The sequence below is a fragment of the Leptosomus discolor genome, chromosome Z, assembly GCF_034619465.1.
Source record: "Leptosomus discolor isolate bLepDis1 chromosome Z, bLepDis1.hap2, whole genome shotgun sequence".
Lineage (NCBI taxonomy): Eukaryota > Metazoa > Chordata > Aves > Leptosomiformes > Leptosomidae > Leptosomus > Leptosomus discolor.
The window spans coordinates 91,059,527-91,081,784 of record NC_141419.1 but is presented as its reverse complement, the minus strand read 5'-3'; the positions used below and the strand labels follow the sequence as shown (position 1 = coordinate 91,081,784).

Genomic DNA, 22,258 nt, shown 5'->3' with positions numbered 1-22,258 from the left:
ATAGTGGCATTTTTAAAATAATTTGTAATCATCCCGTGCATTTTGTCGCATTGTGTGTGAGTAGAGAATAATTTCTGCTCACTTCAAAATGGACTTTGGAAATTTATGAATGCTGAACTTGTCATTGAAATGTTTAAAACCTCGTCAATAAATAAATGTGTATTCATGAAAAACATGTTCGTTTGACAGATCACAGTTTACAATATTGTTCAGTGTGTGTTAGACAAATGAAACTGCTTTCTATCTGTCTGCTTATTCTTCAGTTGGGATTACAAAAAAAGGTGGGGAAATACGCAAAGTGCAGGGAATTTTGAGAGGAGACTTGAGCTGTGGAACAGTGAGAAGTCACTAGTGATCTGTTAGTAGTCATGCCATTTAATATGACCTTGGGTAAATAGTAAAGTGAGGCTTGATGCGCTTAATATTGGCGTATTCCTACAGTACCAACATATCATTTATTTTATCCAGTTGTATTAGTTATTTTTTTTTGTATATAAAAGGGTAAGCATCACCATTTTTTCTGGTGATAATCCCGGGTGCTTTCTATTTCAGGACAGAATGCCATCTCCTTAAACAGGTAGAATTTATCTTCTCGTGTTTGTTCCTTAATTCAAGTATTGATTGTCTGGATCTGTGTGTTTAAACCTTTGCTTTCTTTTGGTATTTGAAAGTCCAGAAAACCTTTGGTGTGCTTCTTTTCAGGAACAGAGTGTGAAGACCTCATAGAAGAGTTGCTGTGTTGCCTCATCCAGCTCATTGTTGAAATTCCCCTCTTGTAAGTGGTTTTTTTCCTTTTTTTTTTTTTTTTCCAAGCCTCCTAATATTAAATGAGTGTTGGAGAGAATATAAAATAATGTGTAAGTACTTGTGTTTGAGTGCCACCTGTGGTGGTGCAGTACTGATAATGATAACCTGCTGCCGGTTCCAGCCCTGAATATGCTGTTGGAAGAAGAACGTGATGAGCATCTCACACCCAGTTCAAACCATCAGAGAGAGTTATCCTGTTTTATTTTGTAGGAGTTTCGACATTAGTTTCAGGTACCTTCGTCAGCACACAGACAGTTACTGCTAACTTTTGTCTGGAAATGGTTATGCTAACTGTACAGGGAAAGGTAAACTGGAGATGTCACTTCATCTCTGGGGGGTGCAGCAGGGTGGAACAGAAGTTCCTCCTGTGCAGTTGTGTGCGTTTTTGAGCTGCACGTGCATTAAATAAGTCATATGACTTATTTAATACTAATTTCTGAAATACCAGCGAATTGATGTCTGAAGAAGAGAAGTGAGTAAATGGAATGTTTCTGTAGATCTCTAGATTTGTTTATATTTTTTTTTCATGCATGTGATGTATTTGAGATATGTGAGTTCCACATCTCATTGGGGTATGTGTCATGAAACATACTTCAGTGTTCCATGAAGGAGAATTTACTTAGTTCTTTGGAAATAAAAATGTTTTTCCACACCTGTACTGATCAGTCTTAACTTCTTTTTTTTTCCCCAAGATAAACTTTACCAAAGGTAGCGTTAGCAGTATCTTTTGTGTTAAATTGCATTGTAGTCTGTGTCTAAAATGTTGTTCCCCAATTAAAGCATCACAGCTTTGAAAGAGTTTCAGATTATCTGTTACAGTGTAGTATATATTTCTGCTGATGCTTTGGTTTTTGTACTTCAGATTGTTCTTTTGGTTGGAAAGCTGACAAAGATGCAATAGTTTTTGAAACATTGCTCTCATTAAAGACAACTCTGTCAACATTACATGAAGGTTTTGTGTAGGTAGTGTGTAATGAGTTAGTGATATGATTTAAAGTGTCATTCTGCAAAGCTCGTCAGGACTTCCTGGAACAGATACGCTTTTTGTTTGGAGCGGATTAGAGGAAGTACAAAGGGGTGACAGGACTGCGATATGGGCACGTGCATAAATCCTGCAGGGTTTTGTTTTTCTTTCTTGGAAGTCCCAATGTGTGTGTGTGTAGTCCAATGTCATTTATTCGGTCTTTCTGGCAGAAAAAGTTTTACAGGCATGGTTGTTCTTAAACCTTTTCAACAAATGAAGCTGTCAGCTTCTCTATTGTGGTTGCTGGGCGTGGAAGTAGCTGTTGAAAGCACTTAGTTTGCTATATAATATAGTGATATAATGGCTTATTAAAAAAGAAGTTATAAAGCCTGTCCATAATCTTTAATGTTCAGCTGTACTGAAAACGTACTCACTTTTCATGAGAGAGATGTAGAAGGTTTTTGGGTTTTATTTTGTCAAGTAAGTTTTCTTAGCTAAATTTTTCCTGAAATAGCATGCTACTGAATTGCTAGTAAGATACTAACAGTGTCAAAAGTGTATATTATCGTCTTGTTTACCAGTATAGTGTGTTTACCAGCACGATACTGCCTTAACTAACAATATTACCATCATATCATCAAAAGGAAAATAGGGTAGGGGAAAGGAGATACGGAAGTAACTGCTTTCTCTAACACACAGTCCAACTCTCTTCTTCACAAAGTTGTTATGAGGCTGAGGCATTTTTGCTTAATGTAATATTATGTTTTTTTCAGGAGAATGATCAGGATTATTTTAGTAGTGAGTTTACTTTTTACTTCCCACTCTCTCCCTGGTCAGATGGATGCTACAAATTATTTTTCTGCTTTGTATCAAGGGAGTAGTTAATTTCTGTTTTTAGCTGGAATAAATCAAGAAAATGGCAAGCCTAGTAGGTGAATGTTGGGAAGGAACAGACTGGAATAAATATTCAAACTTGTGATAATTTCTGTAGCAGGACTTAAGATCACTTGCGAGAGGATAGGCAGCTCTGGCAGCTTACAGTGGCACTGCTAACAGAGCGTCTGTGTAAAGCTGCTATTAAAGAAGGATTTTTGTTGTGACAGACCATTAAAATCTCGATGCTGAGCCTGTCTTTGAAGCATCATTCAGAATAGCAAAGGTTTTGTTCGGAGTGTTCAATAGCCCTAACAGTCACAAATAGTGTGTCACTTGGGTTCTGTAGATGCAGTTTCGTGGAGGAGTGGATACAGCTGGCAGCTGCTGTCTGAATATATTGTTTCTCTATACCCCAGCTTAAGCTTTTTTTTTTATCCTTCCCTGAAATACTGAGATTATTTTTGAAGCATGGAAGACCATCTCTGTGTCCAAAATGCAGGAGCAGAGGTACCTTTGCAACAGTCCCACACTTTCTTTTGAAATTGTTCTAAACGTCATGTCAGGTGCTTTTTGGTGGAAGCAGTACGCTTCAGAGGTACTACAATATTTTCCCCCCTCTTTATCTATGATTTCAGATGTGCTGTCTTAATGGAGGGGTTTTGGTCGGTTGGTTGGTTGTTTTTTTCTTTTGGCTTTTTTTTTGTTTTCTTGGGTTTTTTTTTTGGCAAACGTGTTTCTGAAGAGTGCACAGCATTGCTGGATGGATGCTGTGTAGATACTGATACGGAGTAGTGAGAAATTTGTGGTTATAACACAGATCATGTTACTCTTCGGTGCTCATGTTGTGAAGATGTGTGTGTGAGATGACAGGTACTGTTGGGACGAGAGCTTGGGATACCTGTGTGTGGTATTTTGGAGGCAGGTACATAATCTTAACCCGTGTTCCAGACTGACCAAAAGCAAGTGTTAAGAGTTTAGGCTCGGCAGGGTGCTGAGTTCATGAAGGCTCGAGTCTTTCCTGAGCGTGGGCAGAGCTTGCTCTGCTGGAAGCCTTGGCAGAATGAGCTCGTGGCTGCCTACAAAATAACCCGCAGACATACTTGGAAAATGCAGGTGGGCAGTCTAGCTCAAAATTAGTCAGGAAGGTGTGTGAGACTGGGAAGATGACAAATGTCTGTAACCCACCTCTCCATATCCCTTACTATGAAATACAACGGAAGAACCAAAATGAATTGAGTTTTGTTGGGAAAGATCGCGGAGATGTACAGCAAAGCATATTTAGAAGCGTCTCAGAATTGTCTGTGATGAATTTAAGAAACTATTTCTCCAAGTTGGTTTGTATCAGAAAAGACAAATGTGCTCTAAGTAAGTTACACTAAGCATAGCTAAAACAGGTTGTGGTAGGGACCATGGGACTCTGCAGCATTGTGGCTCTGTATCTGAGAGTTATTAGAAAGATCTTGAATTACCTTTTTGAAAAACAGGCTCTGCTGCATTGTACAAAATGCCAACGAAAAAGGTTTCACGTCTAAGGCATTTTATAGAAACTACACTGCTTTTCAAGAACTGGACTTGTGCAGTCCCTTATAACACTTGTGTTATGATATGTTGATGTTTGATTTATGGCTCTGTTGGGTAGGTTATGGATACTCCGCTTTTTCTTTGGTTTTGTTAATGTTAGCACTCCAGAGTGTACATTAATGGTTACAACTGCATAGTCAGCAAAACGATGCAGCTTCAGATTTAATTGTACGACTTTTATGTAGAAACTATTGCTAACGTTTTGTGCAAGATAGAGCTCCCAAAGCTTTAAATTATGAAGGCTTCTTTCAGCAGCTTGTTAAGAGCTGGTGTACATAACTGAACATCTGGTTGTTATCAGTACATTTTCACTTCATTAAAAACTGTAAATGCATATGGAGGAAAAATGAAATACTCTGATCTAGTTACATCACTGTTAAGTAGCACCCTGTAGTGCTAGAAGAAGTTAGTCGATATTTCTGTTACATTCCATTATTTTCTATAGTTAGAGTTGTTTTAGGTTGCAATCTTAGTTACTTCCAAATTTAAATGTTAACAGTGTTTTAACTCATTTAAGGGTGCTCACTACATTTCCTGGGAATGTAGGAGGAAGGGCGATGTAATTGATTATGAAGCTCTGTGGAATCATTGCAGTGTAGGAACAATGCCACGTACAGATGATGAGAAATTTTTAGGCTTTTTTTTCCGTACTAATTGTGAGCAGTGAAAAGGTTAAGAACTGTTTTCTCTCCTATTTCAGGACTGTCATATTTTAATTTTTTTGTTACTTCCAGTTCAATGGGTCAGAAGAGCGCTTCTTTAAAAGGGGCTATTCAAGGAACTTTTGTCAAGATTGTAGTAGCTCTAGTATTTGAGGAGCTGTTTGACTTGAGCATTTTTGGCAACTTAGTGTAATCATCAAAGGGAAAGTTCCATGTGTTGAAACTTAGACTGAAGCTAGCAAAAATATCCAAACTGAAAGAGATTTGTGTTGCTTCACTTTGAAGATCCTCAAAGTTTAAGACTAGCGTGCTCTGTGTAAGAGGGATCTGATGAATATAAAGGGAGTTTTATTTGCTGCTGCACCTTGTGGTGGTGCAGCAATTAAAAGATACTTATTTATTTGGAAGATTTTCTTCATCACTCTTACATCCTTTTCTCTTTTCTGATGGCAGATGTGTGGCCTCTTAAGTGTCTAAAGGTCCTAAGCAGAAGCAGCTTTATCTGTCAATTATTCTTCTTTCTGTTATAGTTCTATTCTAATTTAGCTTTTGTTTTAGACTCGGTGTTTTTCTGTGGCCTGTCTTTTCACTAGACCAGCTTTAACTTCCATTCAACTTTTAACAAACTCTCTAATGCCAGAGTTTTGTACTGTCATACATCATGCTGTATATTCAAGCTCCTGATAATCTGCTTTCGCTGTTACGGTTTTCAGCCGTGTCTTCAAAAAAGATATTTGAGGCATCTTGAAAAACACCCCCTTGCTGCTATTTGGGTTTGGCCTCTGGTCAGGGCAGCAAGGACACCTAGGCACTGAGCTCAAGCATATCTTTTTGTTGCCTTAAGAGTTTGCAGGCTGTTTCACATCAGTGACGGCGACCAGGTTGGCAGGCGTAATGACGCCTTTTTTTCTCCATTGCCTAGACAAGCATGAGAGCCCAAGAGATTATTGGTGGTGCTACATCAAGGTGGCTCTGCACATTTGAGAAGTGGTGGTACAGAGAGACAGTGGAGCAGGTCTGCCTTTCACCCAGACTGCATGGCTGGAATATGGGGCACAATTCCTGTGGTCTGGCTCTGTGCAGATCTCTGCAATGGTCTACGGTAGCTTTCTGAGCTCTTGGGTCATCTTCTCTGTGGCTGCCTCTTCCCTGGGGGTTGAAAGCTATGTAAGCCCTGTCATTCGAACTGACCATTTTTTTTTTGTGTGGGTATTTGGACTGATCTCTCGTGTTCTGTTCTTTGAAGGGTAGGGTCCTTCACTTGGAATTTGTGGATATTACTTACAAGACTTGTTGAGGTGCAAGGTGGATACAGAAGAATGTAGATGCTCTGTGCAACGCTTAAGTCCTAGATGGTTTGTAATATTTTTAGTCTGCAGTGGGAAGAACTGAACGCCAGTGAGGTGAAAATGTACACAGCCACGTAGTCTTAGATGGCTTAGGAACAGGTCTGGGAATAAAGGGTCTTGAATCCAACTGTTATTTTAATCCTTTATATACTCCCTTTAGAGTACTTCCATCTTTGGTTGTTTTCTCACCCTCATTCTGTCTCTCAGTCAAGAGTACCCATGCGGGGGAGATGTGGTAGGAAATGTCAGAGATGCTCTCTGCTTCCGCTTGCTGTTTCTTGAGTGCCCCTTTGGGACGTCTCCCAAATGGTTGGAGTCGGCTCTAATGAGCATAGTGCATTATTGGCTCTCACGGTGCTTATGTGCCATCCGTGGGTGTAAAATTAGGAGCGATTCCAAGAGGAAAGATCATATTCACTTTGAGTTGTTGTACTTGTGTCCTGAGACTGATAACCAGTTATTCTACTTGCTTTTCATTTTTCAAAACTGATCCTATTCTCTGTGGTGACTCCTCTTTCACCTTTCTGGTGGGCCCTCAGGAAGCAGGGAAATGAAACCTGGTTCCTGTACGATTTGAGAGTTTTTGTATGAATCAGCCCTTTTGGCAACCCTCCTAAATTAGAAAATTAGTTACCTTTTAACCTTTTAATACTCGGAGTAGACAGCTCTGGCTGGGTGAAAGTTCAGGAGAATATTTAAACTGGGAGGGGCTTTGGTCTAGTGGTGTGAGTTGAAATTCAGAGGTTTGTTTCTGACTGTTCAGCCTGTTTGCTCTGTAGATGTGAAATAATTTATGAGCTCTCGGTCTCTGTGTGCTCAGGCATAGAAATGGCTGCATTTCATTGAGTAAATTAAAGGGTTTGCAACAGCATGTGCCTTCAGTGTGGTAATTGGAGTTCCTAGCTGAGATTTTCCTATATATTGCCTCTGTGTTTCATCTTGATTCCTCTTTGACAGACCTCGCTCTTGCAGGCAGGGAACAAAGCTGGATGATGTGGCGAGCAGAGAAAGCAGTGGTGAGCGATGCCTGGCGTTGGAGAGAAGCCAGCAGCAGCAGCAGGATGGTGACACATAGGTAGATTGTTGAAGTTCTTGGTCGATGACACTGATAGACAGGTCATCGGCATGGTTTTAAGTGAAGAAAAGCAGATGTCAGGACACTGGGGAGCTGAGGTTTTAACAGGACCATAGTTCTTGTTGTGTCGGGGGCAACTGCATAGTTTGGAAGCAGTAGTTGTACTAGTGCCTCTCCGCTGACCAATTTAGATATGTAAGCTGCTGGTAGCATCAGTCTCCTGTGAACTGTTCCTGTTGCTTTTACTTGAGTCTGCAGGAGTAGACAAGAGTATTTTGGTTTTTGTATTTTCCCCGCAGGCTACTCTTAACGGATAACCTTGCTATTATGATCTTCACGTTCTGGTCTGCTTCAGACTCCAGCATTTTCTTCATAGGTTGGAAGGAATCTACTTCAAATCCTAGTGCTGTGTCGTGGTGTGGCATCTGTTTGCTGTGCGGTACCGTTTAGTGTGAGTGCTTGTTTGTGGGTGCAAGCAAGTAATGGCAAGTGTTCAACCTATTGCAGTTGGAAGAGTTATTGCTCAGGCAGGTTGCCTTTATTTTTGGTAAAGATTACTGTTTTGACCATAGACCTTTTTTTCAGACGTTTGGAACTTTTTAAGTGCGGTATCAGCATTGTGATGTATTTGAAATAAATGTCTGTGGAAGGGCAAGGGGAGATCTTGGTCCAGTTCAAGCAGACCTTGAATCTTGCAAGGGTGTGATACGCAGATGGATGGTCTGGTGTGGTTCTCCAGCCCCAAGTGCCCGAAGGCTGTTAGCTCGGTTGGAATTTACAAGTCTGCCACCATGATTAGTAAGTAAATTAAATCAATAAAAATATATGTTCTTGATGGAAAACCAGAAGAGAAGTGATATCCTTTCCAGTTTGTACCCTGGAAGAATTAGTTACCTTACCAGTTTCTTCTAAAGCAGAACTTCTTTTAAGTCTCAGTGCAGTGCTGCTTCAAAGCATACTTCCAGGTTTCTCAAATTGGAGCCCAGGATCTCTGCTGTCTAACTGACAAAAGGGATTAATATGGAAGGTGTCACTGACTTGTTAGGATTTTTGTCATTTGATTTTGACGAGGAGTTGCCTAAAGATTACTGTAATACAAATTGTACAAGGTTGTTTAAGTTAAAAGCATTCGTTGAAATGATCTGGTATCATTGCTTTTGGAAGGAATCCATTGATGTATCAACTGTTTCTCACTGAAATGTAGATACTAAAACACGTGTTAAATATGTGCACACATTTATGTTATGCTAGGAATCTTGTGTTTTGGAGCTGAAGTCATCATTCTCTGAAGAATTCATAATTTATGATAATCATGGATACATATGATATGTCTTTGCTTTAGAGAGTAAATGTGTATATACAAGGTTTGTTGCCAGAAATCAGTTTTAGCTTGGGTGTCACATGCAGGAACCTGGACCTGTTCCATCTGGATAAAGAAGCAGGCGCTTGCTTTGTGTCACCACGTGAGAGATGTGATACCAAGGAGGACAGCTACATATAATAGAGAAAGAACCCAAATGCAGGAGAGATGATTGCTATGCCAGCTTGTTCCCTCATGACATAAGTATGTCTTAAGAGGGACAAGAGATTGGTTAGCTTGTCTACCTGATACGTGAATATATCCTCTAGTGGGAAGGAGGGAGAGAAAAAGAGGAAATAATTAAGTGAGAATAAGTGAGAAAATCCCGAAGGAGGAGAAAAAAGACCACCAAACAAACCCAAAACTCTGTGTATGCTTTGGTACATTGTTTTGTGAAGTCCATTTACTTGGGACGTGAGCTTTATCTGAATTCTGTGGATTTTTTGTTTGTTTTATGAGACACTTGGAAAAAGAAACAAAACCCGCAGAAACTCAAAACATCATGCAGTTCTTCTGGTTTTCTGAAATAAATAGCTAAATAATTTTGACATGTAACTGATACATGAGTTCATTATTTCTGGTTTCCTCCTTATCTGCAAGCAAACAGTTTTCAGAGGAAGTTGGAGATCAGCATAAATTCCGTGTAAAGCCGTTCTATATGACCGATAGCTTTGATTAAAATAAAAAGAATAAATTCAAAAACAAACCCCGCTATTCTATAGTCTCTCAATATAAATAAACAGTGTTTTCTTTGAAGTTAAAAGAGGTTCCTGGTAGTTATTGTGACCCTTTAGAAATGCTTAAGTTTCAGAAAATTGTACATTTGACCCTTGGTGGAGAAAACAATTTTTCTCTGAAGCTTTAGCCTTGTGCTGATAAATTAAGGGTGACTGTAGCTGAGGGGTTACCCCAGCTATGAGGACTCTGGTTCTGTTTATGTCAGAGCAGATTTAATTTGAACAGATTCTACAGGTTGAGTGGAATGTTTCTGCAGTTGAATGTGTCCTAACAGGGTTTTGAATAGCAGGAAAATTGAAATAACTCACTAACTGGAGCTGCATGAATTTAGCTTTCTTTGTGTTTTTGTTCTTTCAGAGTTATATCAGGGTAATGAAAGCAGATTTTTTAAAAAAATAGTTAATACATTATAGAAACCGTTTTGTTTATTTCTTTGCACTGAATCTTATAAAAAATGGAAAAGAATTTTGTAATGTCTCCTCAGATTTGCTATTCCACTTGGATGGTTTGCCAGAAAAATGAATGAATGAATGATTGAAATGGAGTAAAATTCTAGTAGACTCTAAAATTTGTTTCCTCTCTGCAGAGTGACCCAATGGATGTTGTTGTGTGTCATGAAGTTAACCTTTTCATTCATCAGCTCAGGGTTGGAGACATTATTCTTGTGTTCTCAGCCTTGGTAATGATTTATTTTTCTCTATAGCTAGAAAGTATTTTTTCCAAGCTGTTGTTTTTATTTTGATAGAAAAACATTTCTTGATTTTTTTTTAAAATTTTTTTTTTGGATGGTGGCAAAACCTCTAATAATTAATATATATAGGTCTTCCTTGCTTTGCTTGGGACGAATGTGGGTAGTGGATTGCAGAGCATCCCGGTTTTGGAGGGGCAGTGGGAGCCATTCCTAGCTCAGACTTGCTTCTGGCTGGGGTGAGTTTGTCATGGAACCAGAGCACGGTGTAACCTCTGGCCTGATCTAATTATCAGCATTTACACTGGCTAACTTCCTCAGTAGTGGGCAAAAAGTCAGGTAACTCACAAAAACTAAAAGTTCTTTAAATGTACTTCATGATTTTAAGGAAGGATGTTATTCAAGCAGTATGCCTTTTCCTGACCTTAACTTAAAAAGGTACAGTTTCAAATATTTTGAATCATGTGAGAGAAAATAAAAGTGGTGAGTTTGCGTAACCTTCACTTTTAAAAAACGTTTTTGTGTCGGAGGTAGTGCGATTCTGTGGACTGCGATTCAGGAAATTGTGATTCCAGTTTGCTCTTGACTTTGAGCAAATAACTAGCACTCTCTTTGCTCAGAAACCCTGGCCTAGAGCTACTGCTGAAGAGCTTAACTTAAGCTATCTGTACACCATGATGCATGAAACTCTCCTTCCTTATCCTTTACAGTAATGCATGTTATTTACAGCATTTCTAGCAGCACACTTGAGAATATTAAGATATTTGAGGATGCTAAAAACCAGACTGACTTCTAAATGAAATCCTGTTCATTTTGGTAGGAACCACCCCAGTTCTGATCCTGAGACCAGTAGAGAATTTTACTCCAGCCAGGCTTTTCGGTGGTTAATTTATTTTGTTTCAAGAAGGATTGCACTGTAGTTTTCAAGTCATCATTATTTGGAAGAGCACTTAGTTTTATGTTTATATTTGTTTTAAGTCTTAAGAATAAAATTTTTTGAAAGTGACATTGTAACAAATAAAAACACCACTGCTTAAAGACACATTGCTGATTTTTTTTTTTTTTTAATTTTGAATAGAAATACTATAAAATCTTTGAATTTGAAAAGTATAAATAGATTTTGAATTTCCAGTGGGTCTCAAGTCAAAAAGCCTTGAGAACTGATGCTGGACACCTGTTGTAACTTGATGATGTTGGATTGTGAAGCATACTGTGGAAATTAAATAGTAACAGTGGGGGAAACATTTAAAAGTACTGAATAACAATCGTTCTAATGGATTACAGGATGGTACTGTTGTGCCAAATGAAGTATCTCGTTACTGTTGGAGCAGGTAAAAATGGTCTTTGGTTGAAAACAAGAATGATACTTGTTTTTGCTTCGATTGTCTTTTAAAAGGTTTCATGTAGTCTGCAGTTCATCACGATTAAGGAGGCAAATGCCATTTTTCTCCCTGTTTTAGAAATAAGGTATGTGACAAAGTCATCATAGGCAGAGGTGGGAAGAGAAAGCACAAGATATCCCCAATAGTGGAGCTCTCCCTTATCCATTTTGCTGCACAGCCTTTCCTAATTAACCTTAACTTAATGAACTTTGCTAAGCTCTCTGGTCAGTATTTAATCATTACAGCACATTCTTTGGGGCTGGCTGTAATATGTTGAAACTTCAGACTTCACTGTTACCTCAAAAATACCATTTAAAACAGAACAGCTGCCTGCAGTATCTTGATGTCCCGAACATTTCTTACATCTAAACTAGCATTTTCATGTTATGTTCCTTTCTTAGGGATCCACTCTTCCTGGCGGATGGAGCTGTGTTCAGCTAGCTGGACGTTTCCCTGACTTAGCATGATGGCTTTGTGACAATTTTATTTAGCAGGACAAAGGACACACTTTTGAGATATATTTATTGTTTTTATTGTTTTTAGTGAAGTGTAGTCTGAAAATTGCAGCTGGAACCTCAATGGTTTTACATTGCCTTGTCTTCTGGTGTATTGAAAAAAAGCTTACATCTAAGAAAAACAACCCATTGTTGGTATGAAGTGATTCTGGGTTTTTTGAATTTGTTGTTTACCTGTTCCCAATCGAAACTTGCTGTGCTAAACAGTGTAATAACCTCAGGTGAAGCTACCAAGTGTTCTTGGAATTCAGTTTGTAAACAAACCCAGTAGATTAATCTTCATAAATTTTCCTTTTTTTCCTGCAGAGATATTACATACAGCATTTCTTTGGAAGCTGTGACAACTCTCATTGTCTTCCTCTCCTGCCAATTATTCCACAAAGAAATTCTACGAGAGAGCATCATTCACAAATACCTGATGCACGGTCGATGGTATGTCGTGTTCTGGGGTGGTACCTAATGGCAAAGCAAATGATTCTGGTGGCTTGTTTTAGACTGTTCGTACTTGAAAACAAAAGGCAGAAAAATACATTTTTGATAGAAAACTCTCTCTGCTCAAAAGAAAACAGAACATAAAAGCAAACATTTGTAAAGGCTGTTGGAAGGTTTCAGGTTTAAATCTCACGGCCCAGACTTCAGTAAAACTATTTTGGAAGCCAATTTCATTTTTTTTTTTAAGGGTCATTTCATTAATTTAAAACAGCTTTGACTTTTTTGATTTGGCTATGGGTCTTTTCCTGTAACGCCGCAGTCTTGAACCTGTGTACCTCAGAAACGCTAATGAGCCTTCTTGTGGTACGACTCCATAGCAGCCACTTGAAAGATTGCAGATATGTGCTACGCTGACTTTTAAGCTGCAATAGTGAAATACTTAGCAGGTGGTGAACTTGGTTGAGTGAGTAATACCACTTGTTCTGGTGAGCTGGTTGTTTTATTTAAATGCTTTGTCATGGTGGCTTATATGCAATTTAGTCAGGCTACCATTCATCATCTTTCAACTTTAAAATCCACTTTCAACTTTAAATTCCACGTGGGCAGATTTTTGGTAAAAGCATCTATTGTCTGGTTTTCTGAAATTTCTACTAGCTGTGAGAGAGGGGGGTGCTGCTCTGGGGTGACACGTAGGGAGAGGAGGGAGGCTCACCTTGGCTGCGGGCAGAGCTCCCTCTGCCCAGGGCAGACTTCAGCCTGAAACTGCGGCAGGGAAGAGCCAGAGCCTCAGTGTGTGAGGCGTTTGGGGGTGCATAAATCTCTGGACCAAAGGAATTGAGGGTTTGGGGCAAAATAGGGAGGGTTTGGGGCAAAATAGGGAGGGTTTGGGGCAAAATAGGGAGGGTTTGGGGCAAAATAGGGAGGGTTTGGGGCAAAATAGGGAGGGTTTGGGGCAAAATAGGGAGGGTTTGGGGCAAAATAGGGAGGGTTTGGGGCAAAATAGGGAGGGTTTGGGGCAAAATAGGGAGGGTTTGGGGCAAAATAGGGAGGGTTTGGGGCAAAATAGGGAGGGTTTGGGGCAAAATAGGGAGGGTTTGGGGCAAAATAGGGAGGGTTTGGGGCAAAATAGGGAGGGTTTGGGGCAAAATAGGGAGGGTTTGGGGCAAAATAGGGAGGGTTTGGGGCAAAATAGGGAGGGTTTGGGGCAAAATAGGGAGGGTTTGGGGCAAAATAGGGAGGGTTTGGGGCAAAATAGGGAGGGTTTGGGGCAAAATAGGGAGGGTTTGGGGCAAAATAGGGAGGGTTTGGGGCAAAATAGGGAGGGTTTGGGGCAAAATAGGGAGGGTTTGGGGCAAAATAGGGAGGGTTTGGGGCAAAATAGGGAGGGTTTGGGGCAAAATAGGGAGGGTTTGGGGCAAAATAGGGAGGGTTTGGGGCAAAATAGGGAGGGTTTGGGGCAAAATAGGGAGGGTTTGGGGCAAAATAGGGAGGGTTTGGGGCAAAATAGGGAGGGTTTGGGGCAAAATAGGGAGGGTTTGGGGCAAAATAGGGAGGGTTTGGGGCAAAATAGGGAGGGTTTGGGGCAAAATAGGGAGGGTTTGGGGCAAAATAGGGAGGGTTTGGGGCAAGAGGTAGTATGTGTAGGTCTAAGTTGGGAGTAGCAGGTATCTGGCCTTTGGAGACAGATTTGGTGTCTGGGAAGAGTTGGAGGGGTGCTGGTTAGAGGGGCTGGAGTTCATTGTAATCCAGCCCCTGTCTATTCACCTCTTAATCATACGGGAATGGGAACCAACTGTTTGTTTCTATGTAAATAAATGCTTCTCTGTTTTAGAAATATGGTAACCTTTTATTTAAATCCAACCGATTTTACGTGTGTTTGTCAAGATCACTGGTGAGAGGTCAGATGTTTCCTTGGTCTTTGCAAATTGGCCACAGCCGCACACACAGATAAAAATATTGGGGAAATGGAGAAGGACTATTGTTCCCTGTTCTATGTAACCACAGCAAGGAGCAAAATCTAAACAAATATAACATTTCTTTTCCCTGCATAAATATTTTCCAGTTGTGTCTTGAGGTAAAAGAATACAACGATTCCACAAACTGAATGATTTAAAAATAATATTGAAACAAGAAAACAAAAAATGGTTTCAACATCCTGCTGTCGAAGGTGCTCCCACAGAGCCCTGCTGAAGTTCGTGGAGCTTTGTGTGGGCAAGACCTTGGTGTTCTTTCCCTTTCCAGTCTGCTCGAGGCTGGGACAGTTACTGTCTGTCTTGAATGCCAAGCACCAGCCTTTACACCCTGCCTTGTCTTTGTCGTGCCGGTTTTTGCAAGTTGTGAGTCAACTGAACCTGTTTTCTTTTCAGTCTCCCATATACCAGCAGACTTGTGAAAACTTTACTATATAATTTCATTAGACAAGAAAGAAGCCCTCCTCCAGGGACCCACGTCTTTCAGCAGCAAACAGATGGGGGAGGACTACTTTACGGAATTGCATCTGGGGTGGCAAGTAAGTCTTGCTCTTTATAAACTGTACTTCAGACCCGATCAAGTATTGCCTTCTATGTGGCCTCTCTTACAAACACACCTGTAGCCCATTTGTTTTTCAACAAGTGATACCAGTGTGCATGCTCAGTATAGAAAAGCTGCCCACAGACCTGCTTGGATTGTAATTATATTCGGTCCGTCTCTAGGTGTGTTAGAATCTGAAGCAATTGTATCTGCAGGCACTGCAGGGATACCTGCAGGATGGCACATAGTAAAAGTAGCACTCGGTCCCTGTTTTTCTTCTACTGAGACATTAAAAAAGCCCCCAAACAAACAAGTAGCACCCCATTTGATAAATCGCATGCTTCAAGTTGCTTAAAGTGTTGTAAGTAATGCTTCTGTGTGCATATTTTATTCTTTAATCAGTGGATATGGTGACCTGCTCTGTGGCTCTGTTTGAGCAGAAGGTTGGACTAGGAAGGTCCCTTGCAGTCTCAAGGATTCTGTGGTGTAACTGAATGACCAAGATTGAATTTTTTCTAACATTTTGGAGAATCGCAGAATAGTTTGAGCTGGGAGGGCCCTTCAGAGGCCATCTAGTGCAACCCCCTGCAGCGAGCAGGGACATCTTCCACTGGATCAGGCTGCTCAGAGCCCCGTCCAGCCTGACCTGGGATGTTCCCAGGGATGGGGCACCCACCGCCTCTCTGGGCAGCCTCTGCCAGTGCTTCACCCCCCTCGTTGTGAAAAATTTCTTCCTTGTATCCAGTCTAAATCTCCCCTGTTCTAATTTGAAACCATTATCCCTTCTCCTGTCTAAAAAGATTAGACCCTGCTAAAAACATTGCCAGTCTTTCTTATAGGCCCCCTTTCAGCACTGAAGGCCGCTCTAAGGTCTCCCCGGAGCCTTCTCCTCTCCAGGCTGAACACCCCCAACTCTCCCAGCCTGTCCTCACAGGGGAGCTGCTCCAGCCCCCTGAGCATCTTCATGTCCCTCCTCTGGACCCGCTCCAGCAGCTCCGTGTCCTTCCTGTGCTGAGGGCTCCAGAGCTGGACGCAGCCCTGCAGGGGGGGTCTCACCAGAGCGGAGCAGAGGGGCAGAATCGCCTCCCCCGTCCTGCTGGCCACGCTGCTCTGGGTGCAGCCCAGGATACAGTTGGCTACCTGGGCTGCGAGTGCACGTTGTTGGGTCATGTCCAGCTTTTCATCCACCAGCACCCCAAGTCCTTCTTGGCAGGGCTGCCCTTAAACCACTTCATCCCCCAGGCTGTATCGATACTGGGGTTGCCCCATCCCAGGTGCAGGAGCTTGCTCTTGGCCTTCTTGAACCTCCTGAGGTCCATCCAGGCCCAGTTCTTGAGCTTGTCCAGGTCCCTCTCGGTGGCATCCCGTCCCTCAGCTGTGTCAGCCGCACCTCTCAGCTTGGTGTATGCCTTTCCCAGTAGGTTGACTAGTGTTTTTTCCTGAACAGCATGACTAGATTCTGACCCTTTGTGGTGGACAGTTTGCTGTAGAGAGATATCGCCGGAAGAATATGAAAGACTTGATGCCTTTTTTTTGTTAAGAAAAAGGGTTCTTGTGTGTGTTATACTACATACTGTGTTTTGGTTGGTGGTTGCTCTCTTCCCCCCCACCAGATGTGTTTTATTGGTGTGTGTATTACATATAAAAATTCTTCCTACAGGTTTTTCTTTTCCATATGATAAGAATAGAATATGATATAATGTATTGCTAACAGTAAAGGTATATGATCTTTTCTTTTTCCCTGATAAACTAAATAACACTTTGCAAGTCAGTTGTGGTTAAAACTGATACTATTTATTTTGCTCTTTTGTGAAATCCATTCACTGGCAGCATCCCTAGGGGATATTAAAGTTCAGGCCGTGAGTGGTCTGCCAGAAAGTATTTAAGCGTCCGTGACAGTGTGCATGGATCTCCTCATGGAGGCAGTAGAAGAGCGTGGCTCGGTAACCTGGTGCAGCGTAGCCTGAACACACAGCTCAGTGTGCTGCTGGAGCAGGCGTCTTCTTTCTGGTTTCCAGTTTGTGTACATGCTCAAGGGTGAACCACTGCCACGTTTGGGTTGTGCCCGTAATGTAAATGCGTCAGAAAATGGTTGTTTGCAGTTTATTTAAACAGGGAAGAGAAATTAATTCAGTTGTTCCCTGCAGCCTTTTTATTCAAGAGTCAAGACAGGTACATACTCTCCCTTCTTTTCAATTGCTAGAGAAAGTTGCTCTTAAAATGTTTTTCCAAAGCAGTTTTGAGTATGTGGTTCGTACTTTTGCATGTGACTGGAGAGCAGTTCTTGCTGCCTGTTTTGATGCCTCTACGTACCTGATGGTTTTATTGTTCTTGGTTCTGATCTCTCTAGTCACACTTGAGTGTCTGTCTGCCTTAGTCCTGCCACAGGCAAAACAGCTTTTTTTCTTCTGATTACTTGCTTGATTTGTAAAGTCCATCCAAATTGCCACCACTCCTGCTGTCCTCTGTAGCTCCTCTGATTACCATATCCCCCCATGACTTTTTGCTTCTTTTATATTGAGTTTGCATTTCTTAATGCAAACACTGCAGGTTTCAGCCTACGTCTGTTCTTGCCTCTTCCTACACTTCCACCCCCTTCACTCCTCTTGAACCATGCTCTTAACAACTCCCTTGGCATACTCCTACGCTTATTTTCTGGCTTCTTTCATGAGTACCTGAAGTGCCATCTCTTCTCCCAGTGAATTACGTATCTTCACTTAAAGCTTTTAAGTAAAAGAACCTGCATAAAGAGCTTTCTAATGACCTGCCTGGGAAGGAGGGAAGGGTAAGTGTCAGGTCCTGTTCGAAGTTTTTTCTATTTGTGTCTAAACAGTTGGTAATTGGTTTTTGTGTCTGATTATTTGCATGTATACAGTGTTGGACTAGGGGTGAAACTTGGACACAATAGGATTGGTAGAGTAAATGGCATATTTGCCCATCCCTGTTACCTCTGAATTAACCCTTTGCAGTCCTTTGTTTTATATAGCATCAGGTACATGGGTAGAGTGCAACACAGATTAGAAGACAGCAACACAAACTGAGAGTCTGTTACGGACCAGAAGAAAGTTTTGAACAATGGGCAGATGTGGAGAACTTAGAGATGATTTCTGTATTTTTTGGTTTTGTGTGTTTTGTAATCTTTACAGAATAAGAATTGAAAGGAGAAGGGAAGAATTTAAAATTGGCCTTTTATGTTGCTCAGTATCTTCTAAATACCGCATAGTTCTTGAAATAAGTTTAATGAAATAGTCTAAATATAATCTGTTAGGATGAAAGGAGATAGGAGCCTGGTTTTAGAACTAATTTATTTGTCACACGAAATTTCAAGGCCTAAGATAATTGTTGTATTTGTTAATTTGAGATTATTTAACTTGATATCGGTTGTCTACATTACCATGTCTTACATCGTACATATTTTGTAGTCACTTGCACAGCAGCAGATCAACAAACCCTTACAAGCACTGCATTCTAAATCCACCCCCCTTTTTCCTCCGTTGTGATTCATCAGGAGTGATTATACACGGTATGAACAGAAGTTTAGCCTTTCCCACAGTCAACCTTCTCCTGCTTCTCATCCTTCGTAGGCTGTTTTTTTTCCTCTCCTGAGCTTCCCTGACCCTGAAACCATGCAGCCCACATCCTTACACCAGTTACTTCTCCTTGATTTGACCTCTGACTGTGTGCAAGTACCTTTCTTCATCCTGTATGTAAAATACCTTGATTAGAATTGTATTGCCAATTATATTGTCCTCCAGGAATTAAATAAATAATTGTGGGTTTGGAATGAGGGGGGGAATAACGGTGTTTCAGTTTTGTGACTTCACAAAGGACGTTCTTCTGTACTGAGTCAGCTTTTCTTTGTCTTTGCAGTCTTTCTGTAGCTGTGAAAAATAACTGTAAAGCGCTGCTAGATCTGGTTGTTGATGTATTGAAGGCATAAGTGACATCAATACGCGTGGCAGTGGAGATTAGACTTTATATATTAGAAATTAATTTTCCTTGGTTCACAAGGTACATTGAACCAACTTACCTTCAAAAAATACTTGTTTCGTTGATTTTTAAATCCCCTCCTCTGTTTTTGGAATATTATTAGCCTGTGCCAGTTCGTGGTCCACAGTTAACGGAGTTCAGAGAACTTTTTGTGGGCAAGCAAAATTTTTTAATTAGTGATTTTATTTCTTGCAAAGAAAATAAAATTTTAAAAATAAGAAAAATAAAAATAAGAAAATAAAATTTTATTACTTATCTCATGTTAGAGAGAGGAACTGCCAAATAGGTGATATGCTAAGACAGTAAAATGTTAGTGCTACTCAAGACTATTGAAAAGTAAGTCAATTTAAATGTTTTCATTTGAAGTAGTTGATGCAGTTTATACTTTGCTATTAAAAAAAACAAACCCACTTTAATGCATCTTACAGTACTTAGGAGTTACTGCAACAGGAAGATCTAATTGACTTAGTTTGAGCTGTTTAGATGATGGTAGATGTAATGGGTGCAATGTCGTACCTGTAAGAAAAGGCAGTAGCTGGGTTCATCTTCATTAATCGCTTAAGCAATCTTCATAACTTACCTGGCCCACAAATGCACAAATGTAGCATTAATGTAAATTGCAGAATTCGGTGTGTAGTGGTCAATAATGACTCATTTTCTCATGTCTGTACTTTTTGATCGGAACTATTCCTGACTATTAATGACTTTCTATCATTCGAGTGTATACTTCACTCTGCATTATTTCATTGACCATTAGTGTACTTGAAAGCATCTGAGGACCTATGTTGGACATCTGTGACCTATATATTGTCAGTTATTTCTGGTTGGGTTTTTTTTGGTGCTACATTCTGGTTAATAGGAGCACTTGCACGGTTAACTTTACAAGAAAACTGTTTATTCACATCAATATCTTTTTCCTCTTCAGTTTTATGTAGTCTAGATATATCTGGATTAAAACATGTCAAGGTAGAGAGACACAAAAAGCTACTAAGGATGTGTCTTACTTCTTACAATTCCGCCAAGCTTTTTTTCTACTAACAATATTTCGGTCTGGTTGTTTCTATCTTCCAGATCTGGTGTATGATCTGCTACATAACTGCAGCCTTGTCCATGTCCCTTGCGCTTAGTCAATATTTAATTGCCTGTTCATGCTCACCATAATGAACATGTAGAGCTGAGACTTCTTTCCCGGTTCTGTCTGTTCATCTTCCTTCTTGCTTACAGTCCACGATGGCATCATCCTCTTGTCATGGTCATCGTGGTGTTTTGACCTGCCTGAATGTGAAGATTTAGATAGTGTCTGGATCTTTAACCTTTCTCTTGGTTTCTTCCAAGATGTGTCTGAATTGGAGCAAAACATATGGCTGCAGTTCAGCACACGCTCTTTGAGACTAAGTAGTTGAGTATTAATAGTAGTGTGGCTGTGGCAGGCTCAGCCTGCAAGAGCTGCCCAGCGAGCTGGGTTCTAGAGCAGCTTCATCCTGACCAAAACTGGTGCTTTGGTGCTATGAGGACCATAGAGGCGGGTTTGAAGTTCAGCTGAACTACTGTCAGAGAGGTGCCTGAATGTCGCCTTTTTCGTGCCTTTTTTCACGAGATAAAACACATCTTCTGTCCTAATCACAGTAGCACAGAAAAACATTGCCTCTGGCGTAAATCTCTGCAGGCCAGAGATGGATTTTCACTATCAAGCTGTTACACACTTCCTTTGACATACTGTGGTGTGTTTTTTGTTCTTCTTGAAATCTAGCTTATCTTTGCGTTCTTTGAATGATGTGAGAGTATAGAACAGTTACACAGCAGTAGCACTTCTGGTAGCTTGCCTTGGCCCCAGGTCCACTGAACTCTGGGGGCTTTCGATCACGAGGATCTGAAACCAGAAGAGTTGTGGTGTAATTGTTTAAGAAATTCTTGATCTGTCTTATGAGCTTCACCAACATGTTTTTGACATTAAAGCACCAGTGATTTAGAGCAAGCTGGGCAGGTAGCATAGGCTTTAGCTCTGGGAGCCCTGATCTTTTCGTAGATGCTGATTGCAGTGATACCTACCTGACTCTGTCTAGGCTCGTGGTGTGCTGGGAGCTTTGCTACTCTGCTGACTAGTACTGCTCTCCTCTCTCTGTGCCTATCCATCTTGTCTCTTGCCTTGTGTGTAGATTGTAAGCTGTTTAGGGTAGGGGCCATCACTGAGTACGTACAATATATAGCGTAGCGAGGCTGTGGTTCGTGACTACAGCTTCTGATTCCTGTGGTCATACAAATCATAATTGTAACCATATGTTCCAGCTTGTTTACTGGGAGTGCTGCAGCAAGTTTCACGAGGTGTGTTGGTGATTTATCTCCCTGACATTTATCCTGATATTCCAAAACCTGAGCAGCTTCAAATAACCCATTATAAAAAAATAAAAGACAACCTACTGGCTCAAAAATGATTTTTCTTCTTTAATTCTTCAGGGGAAATTGCTTGTTAAAGGAAACCAAGAATCAGACTGATATATTGTAACAACAGAAGTTTTAAAACTTGATATCTTGCAAGCATGAGGGCTGGGAAAAAGAAATTTTATATTGGTGAAAAGGAAGCATTTCATGCTTCCAAACTTTTCTTAGCTCTAGAGAATTCCAGAAATTGGAATTGAGATGAAGACAATAATTATAAAATTTCAATAATCAGTTATTTTTTTTAAAAAAAAGTGTTACACTTGAGTTTCTCTTAAAGTCCTGCAAGTTTCACCTAGGCAATGGTAAGAAACCTGTACCTCTTCACTTATGATCCAGTGTCAACAAGAGCGTTGATCCTCCTACATAGCATTTATTTCCAAATAAATGTGGAAGTGCTCTAAGAAAGACTGTGAACACCATTATTTCCACTTCATTTTTTGAATGTATTGCAAATGTCAAAAAGGCTTGAACATGCCATCTAAGACACAGACCAAAATCTGGGAATCGAAGTCATCAGGTTCAGCATCATCTTCCAGTAGGCCACAGAGCTTCTCACACAGTATTGACAGATCTTAAACTTTTTGATGGTCACCCTTGTGGGTGGTAGATAGAGAGTATGTAGGGTTAATACGTGACTGAAAGGGTGGGGGTTTTTGCAGTAGTGCGGGATATTACAGTTACAGTTGTGACTTACAACTCCGTAAGGCATTTACACCTCATAATTTTGAAAATACCTCCAATGGACCACTCAGGATGTGGTGTTCTGCAGCACATTTTCTGGTGAAAATGGCTCAGTAGTTCATGATCTGTTTGGTTTCAGAGTCACTGCTACCACGTTATGGATGGGTTTACACTTGATGTCTGATAAGGGGCTGGAAAGTGAATGGAC

The 22,258-nt window shown here is 40.6% G+C and overlaps 1 protein-coding gene across 2 annotated transcripts in view; it reads left to right on the top strand.

Moving 5' to 3' along the window:
- DYM (dymeclin) overlaps positions 1-22,258 on the top strand; it is a 211,232-nt gene that overhangs the window by 19,433 nt on the left and 169,541 nt on the right. For both annotated transcript variants that reach the window (XM_086480496.1, XM_086480495.1), the window contains exons 5-7: positions 703-775; positions 12,304-12,429; positions 14,796-14,938. In XM_086480496.1, coding sequence (XP_086336622.1) covers positions 703-775; positions 12,304-12,429; positions 14,796-14,938 — 342 coding nt within the window. The remainder of the gene's footprint in view (positions 1-702; positions 776-12,303; positions 12,430-14,795; positions 14,939-22,258) is intronic.